The sequence below is a fragment of the Molothrus aeneus genome, chromosome 7 (genome assembly GCF_037042795.1).
Source record: "Molothrus aeneus isolate 106 chromosome 7, BPBGC_Maene_1.0, whole genome shotgun sequence".
NCBI lineage: Eukaryota > Metazoa > Chordata > Aves > Passeriformes > Icteridae > Molothrus > Molothrus aeneus.
In genome coordinates this window covers 4111763-4133525 of record NC_089652.1, presented here as the reverse complement: position 1 = coordinate 4133525, position 21763 = coordinate 4111763, and the positions used below count along the sequence as shown (strand labels likewise).

Here is a 21763-nt window from a genome sequence, read left to right as displayed (position 1 = left end):
AAATTTAATTTCAGGAATTTCTGTCGGTTCTGAATTCTGAGAAATTGATATCAGACTTACCTCAAGCAATGGATGACTTCTTCTGCAATTTCCTGGTCAGATTGGGAATGTCTAGAACCCTTGACTGCTTCCAGACTGAATGGTAAAATACTTTAAATGTCCATGTTGCTTTGGGAATTAGATGGTCAGGATTCAAATATTTTTGGTATTTCAAGACATTTTTTCAGAAAAATTTCCTGAGTACAAGTCATTCTTAAATTTGTAGTGTTTTAACAAATAAATGTATTCCTGGTGAGAATGAAGAACCCTGGTTTAAGTAGAATAATCATAATATTTATTAATTGGTAATTTTTGGTACAGCAATTAACAAATATGAATGTTTTTTATTTTTTCAGGTTTATTTTATACCTGATCAGTAGAATAATAAGCTCGAGCTGTTGCTATTCTCTTGTTCCAAGCTTTTGTAGATTGCAGGGATTTTGTCCATACTTCATGCACAAGTTTAAAGGTGCAACTTTGTTTAAATACACCACTCCCTTCATACATCCTACAGGATGTATACTTTTTTTACTGTTGATTAAAAATTACATGTTAGGAATGCTGCAGAGTTTTGAAAGAGAGCTGAATTACTTTGGAGCAAAAGATTACATGAAGTTACAGACTTGCTTTGAGCCAGCAGGTTATGTTCTGGAAACACCTCTGGAAACACCTCTCTTTGATTAACCTTGTTCTCAGTTTCAAACATGAGAAGTTCAGAGGGTTATTTTTTAGTAAAGTCTCTTGAAATTGTGTAATTTGAAAACTAGAAAAAAGTTCGAAACATCTTATTTTTTTCATACAAAAGCATTGAAGCTTTTACATTTTCTTAGAAATATTCTCAGGTGTGGAATCTGTGCTCTGGAATTTGCAAGGCTCTGGTCTTACTCATCAATCAGACCTTGCCTTTGGAATTAATAATGATCTGCTTTTTGATAGCATAAGGATGGACTTAAATGATTCCTTGGAGAAGGAACGTGACACTCCTGTTTTCTTTCTCAACAAAAGAACTGATATGAGTACTGATATCAAGTTTGAAGTCTAATAGTTTTTATGCTAAAAGATAATTAATACTAGGCAGATATAAATAGTGACCCTTTTATGAAGCTTACGGCTTTCTTTGAAGCACTTAGAGTCTGAATTTATATCAATGGCAAAATTCAAATAGCTTTTCAACAGAAAGGGCCTGTTAAATCCTGCACTATCTTGTAAATTCTTAGCTGTACATATATTTTTTCTCTATAAGTAATACTTTTAATATCAGTAGCTTTACAAATGAGCTCAGCATGTCAGTATCTAATCTTACTGTATAGAGACTTGCTGCATTAATACCTTATTTCAAAATGTTTCATGTTGGTTTGAAATGGATAATTTACAATATTAATGAAAGTGAGAGCAGATTAGTGTACTCGGGTTTCTCATTATGTATTGGGACGACACTCTTGCTCTCATGCTGTGGTGATCAAGTACTAATGGAATTGAAAATGAGAAATTAATTAACGTAGAGAAAATTTATCAAAAGGCTGCCTTTGAAATTATTGTCTCTCTGAGATCTAAAGGTCACTTAAATTGGACCAAATTGTCTGTGTTTATTTTGGAGGCTGGGAAAACAGCATTACTCTACCCAGCCATATAAAATGCCATGATTTGATTATGGTTTATTTTATGCCAACACTCTTATTTTTCAATGAAGTAATGAATTATTTTATAACAGTTGTAGTGATTTTTCTTTTTAAATTATATAGGCTATTTTGCATGCAAACTTTTTATTCCCATTGTACTTTAAGGAACTTTATAGTTCAATTATTTTTTGAATATTGAATTTTCCATTAAATTTTCCATTCATTTGTTATACAAGACTTGATAGGACTTGTGTTGTTTATTGAAGATACTGGATTGACAGCTTTTAAGTATGAAGTGCAGAGGCTGATCAGCTGTGAATTCCTGCATCTGCCAGTCTCTCCTAATCCTGAGAGCCCAGGTCATCCTGAGCTATCGGTTTATTGCAGAGCCTCTGTGCAGCTTGATTCCTTTCAAATCCAGTTTCTAGGAATTATGATGTAAAGTATACAGTAATAATGTATTATTTTCAGTCAGTCTCCACTGAGCTTTGATGACAAAATCACAGTTAACCATCTGTTGCTCAGGTTTCCAGATTCTTGGTTAATTTTTAATAGCGATTTAAGAATTATAACTCAGCAGTTCTGAAAAGCTTAGTAAAATACCTGTGTGTGCATGGAACTAATTTAATTTCCATGTGCAGTGAAAGAAGTGAGAAGAGCAGCTGTTTGGCAGGCAGCTCAGTATGGAGGAGGTCTGTGAGATTTACAGGACCAGGCTGATGAAAGATAATGAGATTTCTCAGTGCTATTTGGTGGGTGGTTTTCCATTTCTGCTACCTGCACAAAAACATTCACTTTCAGTCCTGTTCTTGCACAAGGGTGGAGTGAATTTATTGGTATTAATTGTTTTTCATGTAAATTGTCTGTCAGAATTTTTACCTCTGCTGGAGTTGAGGTGCATCAATTATCCATGTTTGATGAGTCTTTGTGCTTGGTAGTTTGCATCAAGTGTAGTTGGGGCATTCAGTGGAGAAATACTTCCAGCAAGTGAAGGTAGAGTTGTGAATTTCTGCCATGAGGCTGCTCTTATTTGCAGTATTTCTGATAGGAATTGTACCTGTGCATCAGTCACTGTTTGAAGGAAAGAAAAAAAACCCTCAAGCTTCTTTCTTAATGTTAAAGCCTGTTCCTACAGTAATTTACTTAAGAAAATAAAGTGATGATAGAATGAATTTTACTGTGGACATATTCAGATGAATTTTTCAAAAACTGGTGGTGAATGTGACAGCTTAATTCAGAGGGATGAGCATTCCAAGAAGCATCCTCAGAATGCAAAAATGTAGCTCACTGTAGGAAGTCATTTGGACAGAGATACGAACATTCACCTCAATTTTTTTGGAGCATGTTAAGTAAAGGTTGCCTTTTTTTAGAAATGCTTTTTGTTTCAGCAGCATGATTATTGATGAATGATATTGGTGATTACTGTCTTCAGTTTTCACATCTGCTGCTTACATCCAGGTGTAGGAGATAGTGTTCAGTATGATTTTTATTTCTGTTCTTTTCATACTTCCTTATTACTTGGAAACAAAAAAAAAGCACATATTCAATACATTTTTCACCTGAAAAGGCAAATAATGTTCCTATTGCTCCTTCTAGTGATCTCCCACCCAGAACATCTTCCCAGCAGGGAACATGCTTGTGAGGTTATGGTGTTTATCTGATTTAAGTTGGTTACAGCTCCATGCAGCCTCTGGTGAGCTGATGTCATGGCTGAGGTCTCACTCTTCTGTCTGTACTGCATTCTTAAGTTTTACTGACATATCACCAAAAGATGGATAGTCCTAAAGTAGGATCCTGAATGAGCAGATGTTATTGCTGGAGCTGGAGAAATTCCTGGGGTGCTACCCAGCATCCCAGGCTGCTTCAGGTACTCTTAATTCTTCAATCCAAGTCAGTCTGTGCAAATATTGAACTAAAGCAACCTTCAGCCTTCTACATCATGGAATCAAGTGTTCTCAGGGGCTGGTAACATAGGTAAATATTGGTAAATATAATTAAATAAGGAGAGGGAAAATAAACAGGAAGGAATGAAGACATTTCCCTAGGTGAGCTCTTGGTTCCATGTTGAAGATGGCTCAGAATCATTCATCCTTATTATCTGCAGCTAGAGTCCTCAAGAAAAAACCCCAAAACAACAATGTATTTATCTTACATGTATTTGAGCATGTGAGATAAAAAGGACTGTATGTACAAATGCTATTTGAACAAGAATATTTGTTTCTGCCTTTTATTTAAGCTATTTAGAAGAAAAGAAAAAAAGAATTGTTTAATGTGAAGTACTGTGTTATGTGTCCTGACTGTTATGAACAACACACATTTTAGAATGAAAAGCAGTAGAATTTAGCAGTGTGGTGGGGTAGTGAATTCACTGCTGTGAATTCTTAAGGATCATGATCATTATGAAGTAAGAGTACCTGAAGCAGCCTGGGATGCTGGGTAGCACCCCAGGAATTTCTCCAGCTCCAGCAATAACATCTGCTCATTCAGGATCCTATTTTAGGACTATCCATCTTTTGGTGATATGTCAGTAAAAGCTAAGAATGCAGTACAGACAGAAGAGTGAGACCTCAGCCATGACATCAGCTCACCAGAGGCTGCATGGAGTTGTAACCAACTTAAATCAGATAAACACCATAACCTCACAAGCATGTTCCCTGCTGGGAAAATGTTCTGGGTGGGAGATCACTAGAAGGAGCAATAGGAACATTATTTGCCTTTTCAGGTGAAAAATGTATTGAATCTGTGCATATTTTTGTTTCCAAGTAATAAGAAAGTATGAAAAGAAGTAAATAGAAATAAAAATCATACTGAACACTATCTCCTACACCTGGATGTAAGCAGCAGATGTGAAAACTGAAGACAGTAATCACCAATATCATTCATCAATAATCATGCTGCTGAAACAAAAAGCATTTCTAAATGCTTTAAGGTGGTCAGTATTGCTGTGATTATAGTTTAGGTAAACGGTAGCACGAGAAGGAAAACATGAGTGAAGTGAGGAAATGGAAACATGCAATAAAATAAATGAAAGAAATCTGTTTGTTTTCTACCAGGTATGAGCTGATAGAGAGAGGTGAGTTAAGAGCTGATGAGGCTGGGCTGGTTCCAGACGTGTACACTCGCAACGAGCAGCTCGAGACTGAGAATCTGAGCCTGAAGAAAGATCTGGAAAACTACAGACAAACTGTCAAGTATGTTATTTGATTTGATTGCAACTTTTCCATATGGTAGTAGATGGCCAGGTAAAGTAAACCCAAGTACTTAGTGAAAAGTAGTTAAGTTCCTGTTTGTTATGCTGGCTACACAGACTTTTGCTTCTAGGTGACATTTATAATTAAAGTTCAAGTTTTTCTGAGTTCTGTTGGAAACGTAAATCTTAATTTCTTTTATTTGTATTTCCTAGGCCAAAAATAATTTTCAGTATCCAGTAATCATAACAAATTACTACAGAGAATCATGAGAGCCTAATAGGTAGAACTAAAAAATAAATTGTTATGTGCATTTTGTTTTACAGTACTATAAATTACAGCTACCACGAACCTTCAGCATAGGGGAAAAATCACTATACATTTATTCTTCATTTTTTTAATTACAAAAAATCTATCACTCTGGGCCTAGTGGTAATGGTGTGTCAGTGTAAATTACCATCATTGATTATACTGGTGTGTACATTGTAGTAGTTTATTCTACAAGTCTGCAGTACTTCAGTCAAGAGAATTAAAACACTTAGCCTATAAAATGGAGAGATGTAGTAATGAGCCCTATGCCACATGGCCTTTTCTGGGGAATGGTGTGTTTGCACTTGTGTGTCTTCATTGAGGATGCACTCTGAGGCCTAATGATGCACTCACTTCAGATTTGCCAGTGTGTGGTTTCAAAACATGGAACTGTAAAGTTGAATTCCATCTCTTTGATTTTCCTCAGGATTGCTCAAGTTGCTAATTTTCATTTAGGTTGTTCCTTTCTATGAAAAAAACCAAAATTATTCAGATGTTAAATAATCATTGCTGCTGATAATGGTAATTAAATTATTTTCTGATTGTAATGATTTATTACATTTTAAATTAATGAATTAATTGGCTACAGTCAAGTAGTTTAATAAACAGTGGCAACAATCAAGTCAGATCTGTGTAGTCTAAATATAATAATGCATGAGGAGACAGACCATGGAGAAAACATTTCCTTTTTTGATCTGCAGCTTCTTTGGATGATGGATACTCAAAGATTGTGTCTCATATGAGTGGGGGAGAGTAAGAAGCAGTCATGCAGAGTAAAAGAAGGAAGGACAAAACGTGGCCCTCATGAAACTTATCCTTGACAGTAGTAAATTCAGAGCTTTGTTTTCTTTTTGTTTCCCACCTTTTTTTCTCTTTTCCTCCCCGTCTTCACCCCTCCTATGTAGCAGAACGTGCTGTAACAACATAACCTGAGTGGATTATGACATGATAAGAGTTTTCCTGGGTTTGTTGTATTGCTGCATGATTATTTAACAATCTAAAGCTCAAACTCATTTCACCACGGTCTGAATGAACTGGTGTTTTTTTCCACTAGAATATCTTGTTACTCCATAGGGTGCCAGAAAAGTTTTTGCAGCAGCTGTCTGGTTAAAAGGCTTAAAGATGACAGGATAATGTGCAACCAGGAGCAACAGGAGAGGGAAAGGAGTGCTGGTATTGTGGGTTGCTCCAGGCTCCCTGTTAGATAAAATCCCAACACTCAAGTTCAATCCACAAACTGAAACTGGGTCCTGTTTTTTCACCTTCTGGTGTTTGTTGGAACCTATAGTAGCAACACTCTGGTGGCAAACAAATGGGTCACATCACTGACTGGGTGTTGCAGAGAGGGCTCTGAGATTCAGGGCAGTTCTGTGAGACACAGATTCTGTGTGAGCACAGCTGTTCACTGGTGTTTCCTGTTACACCCTGCAGGTATTCTGCATGTGCTTTGTGAAAACACTGCTGAAACCAGACCCCCCCTTTGTCCACTTGCAAAGACAGCTTTATTTCCATAGTCTGTCAGCTGTTACTGGGATGCAGTATAGGCAGGTTGTCCTGGATTGTCATTTCCAAACCAAGACACAGGTGTAAAACTTGGTTTGTGCCAGCAGTACTCTGTCACTCCTTCACTTTCCAGCCTTTTTATTTCAAATAGCTTTCAAAGATCTCACTGATACTAATGTTAAAAGTTCAGTATTTGGGACATTCATTTCATATACATTGTTTTGAATAATCGATGAATTTAACCAGTACTGCTTCTGAAATAATTGAAATGGGTGAAATTGAGCATTTTTGCTACAGTGTTCTTTTATGCCTTTTGGATAAACCTGGTCATAATACTCTATACTAAATCCATTTAGTGTAGTGACTGCTAACAGCATTTTTTCTTGTTCATACATTCAGTAACTTAAATCACAGCCTTTGCTGTGGTAAATATACCAGCAGGAGCCAAAATTACCTGGAGGACAACGTGGGTTTTCAGGTTTTCAGAGAGAATGACTCAGAAAGCAGAATGCCTGAGTGCATGGGAGAAATGCTGATTTGACTGGTTAGAAACCAAGGATTTGTGAGCAAGGAAAGTCCTGTATTTTACTCTCTGAATTACTCAGAAAACACTGATTGAGAGTTACAGTGCTGTGAAATGTATTTGAGGAAAGCTTTTAATTACATTTGGTATTTCTGAGCTTGGTACTCTTGATGGCCATGTTGCAGAAAAGAGATGTTACTTGGGACTTAGGCAGTATGGGGGCCCAGGATAAATGACTGTAAACCAATTACCTCCTGCTTTAATGTTGGTTAGCAATTGGTGGAAGACATTTAGTGTCTAGAAGCTAACTGTAATTGTATTTTGGGTATTTTAATACAGTATTTACATGATTGCTTGCAAGCAGGGGGGCAAATTGAGTAGATTGCAGGCTGTTGGTTAGATTTCACTGTGGTGTTTCATTATTTAAAGAGAAAATTACAGTTAGCTTCATTTCCTCTGTATGGTGAGCATGTATTTTTTATAGCTTGTGCAATGTCTGAAGGCATCTTGATCTCTCTGCGTACATTAAAAGAAATAAATATCAGCATAATCCTTTTACTCCAAAACTAAGTATAGTTATTACCTTAAGGTTTAGATACACTTCTAATCTTTATTTAAAAATGATTTCTAAAAATGACCATTCTGTGGTGACAGGAAGCAAAACTAAATTTACACTGGTTTGCCATGTGACACGAGTTAAAGGGTACCTCAGATGTGCTCCCTTTCTTTTATCTTGAGGGCTGCATTTGAGCCCCAGTTGATTGCTAAGGGGTTTTGTTATCTGCTGAATGCTTCCCTAATGGAAGCATGGGCTTTCCTCCCAATATGCAGGAAAAATTTGTAAATAACACTGAAAATTGTTGACTGTTAAAATTGAGACTAGTTAATTCTAATTCATCAGGTGGTGTCTGGTCACGTAATATTCTGGTAACATTTTTCTGAACTGAAAATAGATTGCAATTTCATAGCCATGTTAAATTCTGCCTATCTGATGATATAAAATCTTTTGAATACCAGATATTTTTGTGTTTTCCTATGGCCAGACCCTGTCTGTTGCCTGTTTATTTAAACATGTGCAGTCAGAAAAATGTTGTGTCAGGTAAGGTTGTGTTGGTCATGGGGACTGTGAGCTTTGATATTTAAAAGCTCTTTAAATGTTTAGGAATTCCTTATGTAGATGGAATCAAAGTTGTATCAAGCTTTTGCCTGAGCTATGTGGTTGAGTTCACAGCATCAGGTAGGAAGTGTAAACATTTGCAGGTACCTTTCTTTCCTTTTTGTAAGCATGCTCACAAATGCACACCCAGCTTACAGCCAAAGTAATGGTCAAAATATAAAGTAATCCTGGAAGTCATATTTATTATTTTGGTTAGTGACATTAGCAACAAAATTCCCAGTTCAGCTCATGTTTCTGTACCAAAATGTAACTATTCCTGCACACATTTTGCTACTTACACCATGGAAAAAATAAAAGTGCACACTTTTTGTGTTGTGCACCATATTTAAATGTGGTGGTGTTCGCAGGGGTTTTAGGATGAGGGAAGAGAAGAGAATGTTGACTCCATGTTTCAGAAGGCTGATTTATTATTTTATTATATATATTATACTAAAACTATACTAAAAGAATAAAAGAAAGGATTTCATCAGAAGGCTAGCTAAGAATAGAAAAGAATGATAACAAAGGCTTGTGACTGACTGAGACAGTCCAGACAGCTGGGCTGTGATTGGCCATTAATTAGAAACAACCACATGAGACCAATCACAGATCCACCTGTTGCATTCCACAGCAGCAGATAACCATTGGTTACATTTTGTTTCTGAGGCCTCTCAGCTTCTCAGGAGAAAAGATCCTAAGGAAAGGATTTTTCATAAAACCTGTCTGTGACATTTAAATGCAGCTGTTTAATTACATGGTGCATTTAAATATGGTGCATAACATATGCAATATGGTGCACCTTTGCTGCTAAGTGCCATGTAAGCTAGATAGAGTAAAAGCCTGAAAGTATATGTTTTCTAAAACTGTCTTTATTTCAGTTAAAATCTTAGAGCTACAACTTGCAGCATCTTGGGGAATGTAGTCCCATCTAAATTCAGTGGAATCAGGGCTTGTAACTTGCCTCTGAAAATCCCTACTTGGGTTTGTTGCACCCTGTCCTCTTTTGCTATTTTAACAGAAGTACTTGCTTGAGAGAAGTTTAAATTGAGAGACCTGCAGACTTTGACATATATCTTCCCTAAAAAAATGGATATTGGCTTTTCTATGACTGTAGCAGCATCTTTTATGCTCAGAACAAACCATCTGCTGAGCTCTGAAGGGGCAGGGTTTGCATTTCAGGTCTTTAAGGCAAGTCAGATTTTGAGCGTGGTGTCACGAGGGAGTCGTTTCCCAGAACTATCCTGAGACCACTGATTCATTTACCTCTCAAATGTTGGTAGAAGACTGAACAGAATCATTAATGTGGGCTGGAGCTGCTGTGTTTGCAGCTCGTGGGGTGTATGCACACAGCAAGATGTGTGTGCCCTCCAGTGCCAGGGCAGCTTTCACCCAGAGCTGCTGCCATGAATTCCCTGCTGCCATGAAAGGAAGGAAGGACAAAATATGGTCACTTAACTTGGCAAGTTGAAGAGAAGATATTCTGAAAACAGAAAGAATGTACACATGAAAGGAGAAGAGGAAGAAGAGACTTGCTATTTCACCACACAGTTGTATTGATCTGTGAAATAGAAATACTTTAAAAACCTGACATCTGAGCAAAGCAGTTTCCTTACAGCCAGAGGTTTGAAAGACTTTCCTATGTCAAATTTGGCTATGCTGTAACTTGTTACTTTCTTTAAAAATATAGCAATACTTCCCTATCCAGGTGATTATAGATGTCCTGGAGGTTACAGACTGGGGTGTCTGTGGTCCTGGCTTTGCGTTCTGGGCTGGCTGTGTGAGACCAAGGCCCAAAGCTTATTTACTCCTTGCAGTCAGTCCTCTAGAGGCAGAATGGGGAAATATGGAAATATCAAAGAGGAATCCTGTAAATATCAAGAAAAAGATTCAGTAAATTTATGGTTACTCAGGATAACTATGGGCTTTCCTTCAGCCTGTGCTACAAGCACCAATTCACACAGAAATGTACATGTGTCACTGTGGTAGTTTGTATAGGTAACATACAGAGTGCTTGAATATACAGCAAATATCAATTATTTGTATTATTAAATAATTTATATTTTAAATTATTAAATACAATGCGCTGACAGTTATGGATCTTCATCCTGGACCTCTGATTTTGGCATACTCAGTTTTTATTTTGGTTTTACCTATTTTTTCAGCTCTGCTTGCAGAGGAAATGAGCTTTATTTCTGCAAGAAGCAAATATATAATTTCAGTGCAAGTTAATTTCAAGCTTCCTTTGCAATTAAACAATTCATCTACTAATCTTTCCTGCCAAACCCATATCAGCAAAGGCAAGGAGAAAATGTACTGAATATATGCAGGGTATTTTCTTTTGAAGTTTATGGAGCAGAGCATCTCAGGGTGTCCCATGGCTGTGTGTAGAATGTGCTTAGAGAATAACAGGTTATCAGTATATTTACAATTAATTTTAAAACAGAATCCTATTGCTGCCTGCTCTCACATCCAGGGAACACCTGGGGACAGGTTACAAACATGATTGAAGAGAGCCTAAAACATTTTTTGCCTAACTTTTTCCAGAAGGCTCTCCAAATTAATATGCAAGGCAACAATACAAATGTGATGGAAATATTTTTTAAAAATCAGTATTTTCAGTCTATTATCAGTATTATTGATACACTTTTACACAGAATTTTAAACAAGAGGATTGTTTTTAGTACCTCCAGGAGACTCCTTGTGCTTAACATAAAGCTGACCTCAACTCTGAGATTTATAATGCCAGAATCCTTATGGATTCTGTGTGAAGGATCTGAGGGAAATGGGAGAGTACCTATGGATTTGAGCCTCAGCTGGCAGCAAAAAGACCTCAGAAGTACATATTCTCCAGCACAGGTTGTACTACCAAGATCTTCCAGCTTAGACAGAGTAGACATGTGCAGATGTGAAAATTAATTCCATATGTAGTCAGCATACCTTGATGCACTTCAGAGGAGGAGACTAACACTGCTGCCCTGCATTTTCTGTTTTTACACACAGTAAAGTAGAAGAGGCTCTCCTAAAAATGGAGAAAGAACGAGACTTCCATCGAATGCATCATAAGCGAGTGCTCCAGGAGAAAAACAGGCTGGCTTGTGACTTGAAAAGGTACAAAATCATTTTAGTTGCTATACATGTAGCATTAAATATTATGTCTTGAATTGTTGCCTGATAATGAGATAACACCAAGGAATCTGAGGTGAGTCTAGCTGCATTTTGGGATGTTCTGGTAAACAGCAGCTCCATGTGACTGTGACCATCATGCCACACAGATCGAAGAATTTCCAATTATTTATTTTTGGTGGATTTTCTCTGATGCAATATGCATTAATGAATACATAGTATTTCTAATAGTTGGAAATAAAATTTAGTTGTTTTTTTTGTCATAAATAGGTGATGATTTCTGTTCAGAACTTTTGCCCATTTTAAGGGTAACTGGTATCACACCAAATTCAGAACCTTTGCATTCCTGATTCTCATAGTTGGCATTTTCTGTCATCTTGAACTTTGAGTAATAAACTTGCTATGTTGCTTTGGTTGCAAATAAGCCCAAACCAGTCCATTGCTACTGAGTTATAATGATTTAATTTCTAAATAGGAGCTGGGTTAGAATCTTTTCTTTGCATGTGTTTGAAAATAACACTGGGGAGAGGCTTACATCTGCAACTCCAGTCAGTTCCCTGAGTTTTACTGGGATTGTTATCCATCAGTGCATGCAATAGCAGTTGTTTTCTACATCCCCACCTTTGGAATGCATGCATGCTGATGCAAGGGAGCACTCTGCACTGATTTCTCCTCTGTGACTCAGCATTTTGCAGGATGCAGTGGTTCTGGAGCTGGTGGTGTCACGTATTTCTTGTCTGAATCTTAGTTTGTCTGGAGAATTAAACTGCATAAATATTCACTGTGTAATGTATAGTGAAGAAAGAATTATATTATGACTGGTTTGTCCAGATGAGGATTTTATTGGGTAGTCAGATAACAGCTGTAGTTCTCTTTCTTCCACTGAAATACAATCCATCTGTAAGAAAACAAATTAGCCAAAATTAGTGTGCAGTGTGTGTATGAAGGATTAATAAAAGGACAAAATTGGATGGGTTGTTTGAAGATGTGACCAAACAAGCTGTGAATCCTCTAATTCATTCATCTGCTTTTTTTTTCTCCTTTGTTGTGGTATTGTAGTTGGTTAGTTACATACTAAACAGCTTTGCTGTCTCCTCTGTGTTGATCTTTTGGTAATTTTACTCATTTGTTTGGGGAGGGGAAAAGTTATGCAGATATAAATCTCTGATTTAACTCATCTGTGAGGAATAATTTTTCCTTGTCTTGCTCACAGGCTGAAGGCACATTATGCATCCTATGAACCAATGCTGAAGCAGATGTCAGAAAAATACCAGAATTCACTGACACAGAAAATGCTAACCAGTTTGGAGAGAGACAAAGCAATGGGGCAGGTAAAAATGTAGTGAATGCCACTTGCACAGCCATAAGGAGCTTCTGGTTTTTACTTTGGTAAAATACACAGGATATTTCTGGTAAAGCTTATGCAGTATTCTGAACAGAATATTTTGTGAGTTTCGTGATTTGGTGAAATATTAGCAGTGCAAGTATGTGAAGCATGGTGCCACAGAGTCATAGATGTCTGTGTGTGCTTGCTCAGTGCAGCTCTACATGAGCCAGCAGTGTGCAGCAGGTGTGATATTCCTGTGATATTCACACATGCTTCCATCTATGCCTTTGGAAGTAGCTTATTTTAACTTCCTTTATTGTTGTTAATTATTTTATTATTTTCCTAAATATACCCAGGAGTAACCTGCTAGTTTAGAAAAAAAAATACATGAAGAGATCAGAGACATTTTTTCTGTCTTGAGTGGAATATTTAAACATTATTTTTTCTTCTCCAATCTTACCCGATGTATACAAGGTATTCTGCCCCTTTGACAGAAAGCAGTATGAGCACAGGTAGGAGGGATAAGAGAAAATTACAGTGCATGTGTTTAAGGAAAGAAGTAGGGAAAAAAGAATAAAAAACCCTACCCAATTATATTTTATATGGATATATTTTATACAATTATATTCCTGCAATTGTTTCAGCAGTAGCATCAATTATATGTGTGTAAAATGAAATAAATTTACCATGCTCACATCTGCTTCTGAGAGTCTTCATCTCTCATTTCCTCCTTTTCTCTGCCTCCAGTTTTTCTCTGGTCACCTCAGGGCTTACTTATAAAACAGTGAGGATGAGATGTTTGAAATTTCAATAAGGAAAAGAAAATGCCCTATAGAAAAAGGAAGTGTATGCCTATATGGAGTTCTGTTGAATCGGGAGTACAAAACATGGAACAGTTCCAATGCCATGAAATTTTGGGGGCATATATATACATATATATATACACATATATACATATATGCATATATACATATATATATATATATACACGCATATATACATATATGCATATATACATATATATATATACACATATATACATATATGCATATATACATATATATATATATATGTTTATATATATATATACACACACACACATATATGTGTGTGTGTGTAGGACCTCTGCAGTTATGAACTGCATTCATTCCAGAGCAATGAGTTTTTTGTAATGCATAACACCATATTTTGTGACATTTTGTTGTGATGAAGCTGTAAGTCTATTGTGCCATTAAATTTGAGCTCAGTGCAGTGACAGCAGTTCTGAAAGTTGCTGGTGTAGTCAGAACCCTGGTATTCTGTATGTCTGCATTGTTTTAATAGAGTTGTAAAAGTGTTTTGACAGATTCTGGGTGGCTTGTGTTCTATTGCATTGTTGCTCTGGGTCTTTCCAAATCTTGAATTAGGAGTTATGTTTATAACTTAGAGACAGCAATCAAGCTTTAAAAATTATAGATGGAATTAATGAAGTACACCAGCATGAATTCTGTGTGTTGTGAGCAGACACTTCAAAAGTAATGTTTTCATATTTCTTCCTCTTGTTCTTATCTCTTTTTAAAATTAGGTTACAGGTTTGCAGGCTGCGTTACGCAGTTTAGAGTCTGGATATGCTAAGCAGATCTCTGCGACAAAAGGTAAAATATTTCCATCACCAGGCTCAGACTGGTTATGTTTGGTTGTTTGGTTTTTTTTTGTTGATGTGAAGCATCTCAAAATACAGTGTCACAGTAAATCAAAGATACTTGCACTACGTTTTATCAGCTGACCTGGTGTTTGAGCAGCAGTTTTATCATTTGAATATTTTATTCTGAAGTGTGTTCACTAAGGAGAGTGAGACTGCTGAAGGCAATATGGAATATATGAGTAACTTGGAAGGACTTTGTCCTAGAAATCTATTTTGTGACTGATTTTGTTACTGTATCTGCTGATATTCCCTTTTTGTGTGTGTGCATGTGTTCTTTCCCAGTTCACCCTTCAGAAAGCATACACTGTGGTCTGGAAACATATTGAAAATGCTGGTATTATGAAATCCAGACTCTCATTTTTACAGAAGATTGCTAAGATGATACCTGCTGGAATAGTATCTGTATGATACCACACTACTTCCCTGTGAAATTTTTGCATTATTTTTTTTAACTCCATCAGGAAAACCCTGGCACCTCTGCTTTCCTAAGTAAATGAAGCTCATGCTATCACATGATCTGACAGCATCAATCCCACTAATAATATTGAACCTATTTTTCAATTGCAGCTACACTGGATAGTAAGATAAGTTTCAAAGAAACCAGGTTGCTGAAATTCTCCTTAAAATAAGTGGGATGGTGCCAAAGGGAAGTGGTGAGCTCTGTCCTCTGACAACAGAGTATTCACATGTGAAGGGGATTTGGCACCTGCCTTAGTCATGAGCAGAACTCCCATCAGAGACAACTGTTTATTTGAAATTAGAACCTACAAATACTATACAACTTCCAGGTGAAGAATATGTTCCAATTATGACAAATTCAGTATCTGTTTGTTTTGTGGTTTTGGGGGGTTTTTGTTGGTGGTTTTTTTCCCCTTGTGTGTTGAAGCCTCAACTTCCTTTGGTACTTGTGATGCACCCCAGGTGAAAAGCTATTGAGTCACCCCAGCCTTTGACAATCAAGCTTCATTTTTTTTTGTTTGGTTTTTTTGGGGTTTTTTTTTGGTTTTTGTTTGTTTGTTTGTTTTTGTTTGTAGTTGAGTGAAGAGGCTAGGAAGCTTTGCCCTCATTTCCTATTAAGATACATTCTGGCTTTCTAGTCAGAGTATATCCTTTATAGGATAAATAAAGGATCTGTCCTTTATAGAGGATTTATAGTGTGGGATCTTCCCTGTGCTTGCTTTTACACCATGGATGGATCTGTCTCCTTTCTCCTTTTCATATTAAACATAATTTCATTTGTTGTTAGATTCTAAAAACCACTCTCTGGCTGTTCAGTCTTGTTTATTCTCTGGAAATCTTGAGAGCACTTTGTAATACCAAGAAGTGACAAGCAAGGGAGCCATTTGATAAATAATTATATAAAAAAATCCCTTGTCAGTCTCCAACACAAATTAAGCTCATCAGCCACCCACATGCTTCTACAAGTCTTAATTTGCTTCATACCTTGGGTATCATAAATTAATCACTATTTCAATTCATTTTGTTTCAGTGCCTTGTCCTCTAATACTACATAATTTTATTGCCCTCTGTAGGTCATACTCATATCTCAGTGGGTAATATTATCTCTTTAAAATACTTTCTGCTGCCTCTTGAAAGGTAATCATATTCTTACTTGTGAGAGAGTATAACCCTGAGAAACATGGATTTCTTGTGGGTACTGGAGAAATGTTTGCTTAATTTTTCTCAAAATTCAGATTGCTGTTGGAGTTGGAAATCTGGGCTGTAAGGAGACTTCCAGCTGCACTTTTCAGTCTTCTGTGCATTGGGATGTTTGATTTAGAGGACAGTGCACACCCAGAGTGGCAGAAGATCCTTGGCCCAGCTGAGCTGCCCCTCTTGGCAGGTGCTTTCTGCTTTCACTGCAGTGCAGAGACTGAAGGAAGGAGGAGGGCTCTGCCCAGCAGCAGGGGATTGCCCTTCACTGCTCCTCAGGCTGCATTTGTCCCACAGCCTGACTTGGCTGGGGAACACCTGGAATGCTGGCTTGGCTAGAGGGCACTGAGTGCCATTGAATTAGTTTTGGATTTGCTGAATGAGAGGTTCTGCACATCTGCTCCAAGAAAGCAGGAGAGGAACTTTTTACAAGGGCATGTAGTGGCAGGACAAGGGGGAATGGCTTCATGCTGAGAGATAATAGGTTTAAATGAGATATTAGGAAGAAATTCTTCCCTGTGAGGGTGGTGAAGCACAGGGTGCCCAGAGCAGCTGTGGCTGCCCCATCCCTGGAAGTGTCCAGGGCCAGGCTGGGTAGGGCTTGGAGGAAGCTGGGATGGTGGAAGGTGTCCCAGTCCATGGCAGAGGGGTGGAAGTGGATGAGCTTGAAGGCACCTCCCAACCCAAACCATTCAGTGATTGTGGGTTTGGTTTTAGTTTAGGGCTGCTTTTTTTCTCTCTGAGTCATATAGGGCAGAATAAAGAACAAGGGGAACTTCTTAGTATTCACAGTGAGTTTGCATTGTAAATTTGTATCTGGCAGGTAGGTAGAAAAAATTAACAGTACTTAATTTTAGGGCAACTATTCTTGACTTTATTACTCAGGCATTTGATGTGGGAGCTTTCATCCTGCTGCATTTCAAGCAATTGAGGATAGCATCCACAATACACAGCATGTAATTTATTTACCAGCAGTTTTTGCTGTCTCACTGTCAGGCTGCTGTTCAGCTTTGTACAGAAATCCTTCAAGAGAAGAACATCTAATAATTTTTAAGACACCTAAAGAAACCTAATTCTTGCCTTGCTTGTTTCAAATTGATATGAAGGACATGTAGTAGTTGGAGAGGAACTAGTTAGCAATTGTTTTTAGGACTTTGTCATCCCATGGGCTGATTCTCTCTCTCTGATGCCCACTCAGAAATCAGCTCTGAAAAAAAAATGTGCTTTGAGTTCAGATTACTTTTTAAAAAGTAGTGAGTTTGCATTAAAAACTGGTTGTGTTTTAAATCTGGCCCTTCCTGATATGGTAGAAAGATCATACATAGAGGAATCTAATTATCAAAGTGAGAGAGCTGGTATTTTATTCAGGGTATTGGTGTATACTTACAGTGCTTGCACTCTTCCTTACAGATCAAAATACAGTGTTAAGTGATGCTCTGGAAAAAAAACCCCTTTTGCCTGCAGGAGTTGAGCAGTGTTGACTGTGGCTTGCTTATAAACCTAAGTGAACACTGCTATGGCAGCTGGTTCTAAACATGTTCTAAAACTGCTCCTTGCTCAGTACTCTTCTTGTATTTTCTAAAAACAACAGCTGCTTATTTATTACCCAGTTATATTCAGAAGTTGAACTCAATGAGTTTCTTTACTCACGGTTGAATTAACTCATTGCTAAGACTGTTAACTGTGCTTTTCCTTTCCTTGATCTGATGCAATTGCAGTTAGAAGGTCATGCAAAAAGACATTTAAAATTAGCCTGGTTGTGCCCATTCCATGTGCAATGCAATTAGAATAGGAAATCTTTGAACCTAAGTGCAACGGTTCTTTGGAACTCATTCTTTCTTTTTTTCATGGTTACTGACTTTTAAAGCTCCAGAACTGTCAGAACACTGTTGCTTTATAGATATGTGTATCTCAAAAGGACCAACAAACCACATACTCTGTGAGCAGCATGCTAGTGGATAGCAGTTACGAAGTGAGTAGAAGGTGTTAGACATACAAACCAATGTTGCTGTTTACTTTTCCTCAGAGAAAGTTATTATTCAGGGTATCTGTGACAGAAGCTTCAACTTTTAAAACACTGAGAGTACATAAATACTAAAGTTTTTTTAATCCAGGAATAGTTCTTTCCACCAGTTCCAGTTGTACTCAGGTTGGATATACAGGAAAGTTTAGTGTTGCTTGATCTGCTTTTTTTGCCTCAGGAGTGGAGGGAGTGTTTGGGGTTTTTTCCTCTGCTTTAAGCCATCAGATTTGCATTTTGGTGTAAAGGTCTTAATAAAACCATTTTACAAGGGCAATCATTTAGAAATGTGTAATGTGAAGTACATTTATTTCAATCTGGATTTTAGCTTTATAAAGTGTTCTTTCAATCAGATTTTTTTCCAAAGAACTGGAGGGATGTAAGTGCCCAAATCCTGTTGGAAATCTCTATTTCATCCTTTTTCATGTATGCATGTACATCCAACAGAGCACTGCAACAAGGTACAGGTATCCCAAAGGGCTGTGATTGGATTTGTGTGAGTTGTCAATGCAAAGGCTGTCAGAGAGCAGTGTCCTCTCTGCCAGGTCATGGCAGATGCCTTGTGCTGTACTCTTCATGCTATCCCTTCCAAACTCTGATGATTTAAAGCTGTGTTACCTGCTTAGGATTTCTTTGCTGAGTTACCTATTCATCAGGTATTCCTTGTTTGAAAGGTGGGTTGGCAAAAAGTGCAGGGAAACAAAAGGAATTGTGGGCTGTAAATCAGAATATTGCATTGGTGGTGGATAGTGGATAGGATGCAGTGAGCTGATGTTTTCTGTGGCTCTGAGGGATGTGAAAGAATGCATCCATTTCCCTGTGCTTCTCTGTGTACTGCAAGATTATTGCCTTTTTGGGACCAAGTCTAGGCTACTCTTTAGATAAGATGAAATTATTTGTGGAGCAGGGATACACATAGCCCTGGAATACTTTATATGGATGGCACAGTAGCCTGAAATATCTGCATGTTTCAAGTGGTGTTTCTTTGAGAATTTCACCTTTCTTGCTAATATAAAGCAAGGAGATAGCTTCCAGCAGAGTAAATAAAAAGCATTCTGATGATATTCTTGTTGGTTTTATTTTATAGAAGGCTGTGAATGTACAAAAAAGAAAGAGTTTGAAGGTCCCACCCAGAAAGCTCTTCGGGAAACCAGGCAGAAAAAATTCCTGGTTGTTGCAAGCTCTTCTGGTGATCCAGATGAAGAGGGAGAGAAGAAGATGGGCAGGAGAGATCTAAAGGTACTGTGCTCTTTCCAGCTGTATCAGTTCTCTTTATACAGGTGAAAGACACCTGTCCAATGTGATTAAAAGAAATCCTGCTTAGCTGAAGTAAATAGGACAGGTAGGTAACAAGTTTAGGGTTTTTTTTAATACAAGTTTCTATCACAATTAAATTTTCAGGGAATTACAGGAACTGATTAATTGAAGCTAGCAGTCTACATTTTGAGAATTCAATCCTAACAGAGGAGGAGCACTGGCTGTAATTGCTTCTTGCTCTGTTATATTTCTTTTGTAACTTGAGAAATCCTGATGTGTTCCATAATGCTTGCAAAGTGTTCCAGCATTTCAGAATGTTCCAGCTGGGACTAAAGGGGACAATATCTGCAAGACTAAGGGCAAAAATCTGATAATTTCCTAATAGTCAGAGCTTCTAAATCTGAGTATGCCAGAGGTAGGTTACTGCTTCAGTTTGGAAATTGTGCAAAATCAAAGCTAATTCCTGATTGAATAATTATTTTATTATGGAAAAGAATTGGTTTTTTTAATTGAGGTTGCATTTTGGGACTACATAAAAATGCTTTTTATTTTTCCAAATTAGGGTAAACATTGTAATATCTAAAATTTCAGAAGCTCTCAAAACCGTTACACTGCTCTATTTTTGTTTGAGAACTACTATTAGAGTTTAAACTGTGAGGAAAAGAGTTTTAGTTGATGATGATATAGTCAGAAGCAACCTCAGTTTTTCCCTGTCTCCACACAAATATGTCCATGGTAATTAATTTTTGCAGGTTTCTGTCTGGCTTTGCAAGAGCATTTCATCTGTTTCACTTTGGCAGTGCATCTCTCCACAAACAAACATACCATTTTAGTTCTGTTTTCATTCTTTTTTCTGCTCCTGAGCCCTCAAATAAAAAAAATCTTTGTCTGTCTGTACCTCTTCTGTTGCTTACTGAAACATTTTTCACCATGTCTAACAAATATTTCTCCATACTGTCCCTGTTAGCATCTGAGGCATGTGTCAGTCAGTCCATCTCCACTTTCCCTGGTTTTCATGCAGTGGTGGAAAATTTCTGTGCTAGACTCTTAGAGGTACCTCCTGTCTTCATTCTGACTTGTGAACAGGTACAATTTCATAATCCAAGAAGAAATCATTTGTGTGTTTCTGTTTCTGCTGAAGTCATCAGGATTTTTATGGAAAACTTCAGCGGAGTTATGTTTATAAAATAAACGTATAAATATAATAAAATATTTTTCCCAAAATAAAAACTCTGCACAGGTAGTGTGCCTGTCTGACTCCTGTTCTTTGAAATTCATGAGCACAGTTAGTTGACTGGTTCTGGCAAGCATCTGTGTTTTTACAGATCTTATGTTTCCCAAAGGAGTCCCACCAGAGGCCCTGATGTCTTTATTTAATCAATGGATTGGAAAACTGGGCTAGTTCCAGAATTAAGGCATCAGAAAATATGGGTATGTTTGAATTTTCAATGGCTAAGCAATAGTCTAAAACTTTAGGTGTGAGATTAGCATCTCTTCCAAATGGAACAATAGTTCTTTTTCACTTCACATTTCCTGGATTTATTATTTCTAAATATTTCCTTTCCCCTAATAAAGGATTTCATCTTGGATAGTGCATGTGGATAACTGCTTAGGATGTAAGAAATAAATGACACAGGGAATGATGAATGTCTAGAGTGCAAAGAGGTGAGTTAAAATTGCGTTTAAAACAGAAGAGACAGAACTCTGTCCTGTAGTGCACCTTTATTGAACTACAGTTCTAATCCAATGTATTGAATTAAAACAGTGTGTTCTTATTCAAGTGTTTAGGTGTCTTAAGTATTTGTTCCCATCAAAAGGATGAGGTATAAAGGAGAGCCTTCCCTTCCTTAGGTGAATTTCTATGATACTTGGAATCAAGCTTGTGTGGTGTCTCATCTCCTCTGACCTATATCAAAAAATCTTTTAAGTTCCGCTGTGTGTCATGTAACTTAGATTCTGTCTTAAAATGATTCAACGTGAATGAACATGAAAAGTGTTCCATAAGTCATTTAAATGTTTTATTAGGAAGGGTGAAATTGATTTATACTTATTGAGATTATGATTCATTTAAATTCTCTTTATACCATAAAGGAACTAAGAGTCAGAGCATTAATTTGGTCAGTTCCATGGAGGTTGGTGAGGAATATACAGAAGAAATAAATGCAATTGAAATCCTGCATTTGCATATGCATTTACAAAAAAAAAAAAACCAGAGAAAAAGAGAACAGAAGATGTAGAAAGTCTAGGTAAAATTCACTGTATAGTATTGTCAAACCTGCTTCAGTAAATGTGAGTGAGCTTTTAAAGCTTACAAAACTTTAGAGTGAACATGTTAGCCAATTTTTAAGTTCAGGCACTTGGA

At 37.2% G+C, this 21763-nt stretch overlaps 1 protein-coding gene across 1 annotated transcript in view; it reads left to right on the top strand.

The window, feature by feature from the left end:
- The window catches only part of SPAG16 (sperm associated antigen 16), a 384053-nt gene that overhangs the window by 8192 nt on the left and 354098 nt on the right, over positions 1-21763 (top strand). The window contains exons 4-9 of the mRNA XM_066554035.1: positions 15-142; positions 4712-4849; positions 11338-11445; positions 12674-12791; positions 14352-14421; positions 19232-19383. Of these exons, the coding sequence (XP_066410132.1) occupies positions 15-142; positions 4712-4849; positions 11338-11445; positions 12674-12791; positions 14352-14421; positions 19232-19383 (714 nt within the window). The remainder of the gene's footprint in view (positions 1-14; positions 143-4711; positions 4850-11337; positions 11446-12673; positions 12792-14351; positions 14422-19231; positions 19384-21763) is intronic.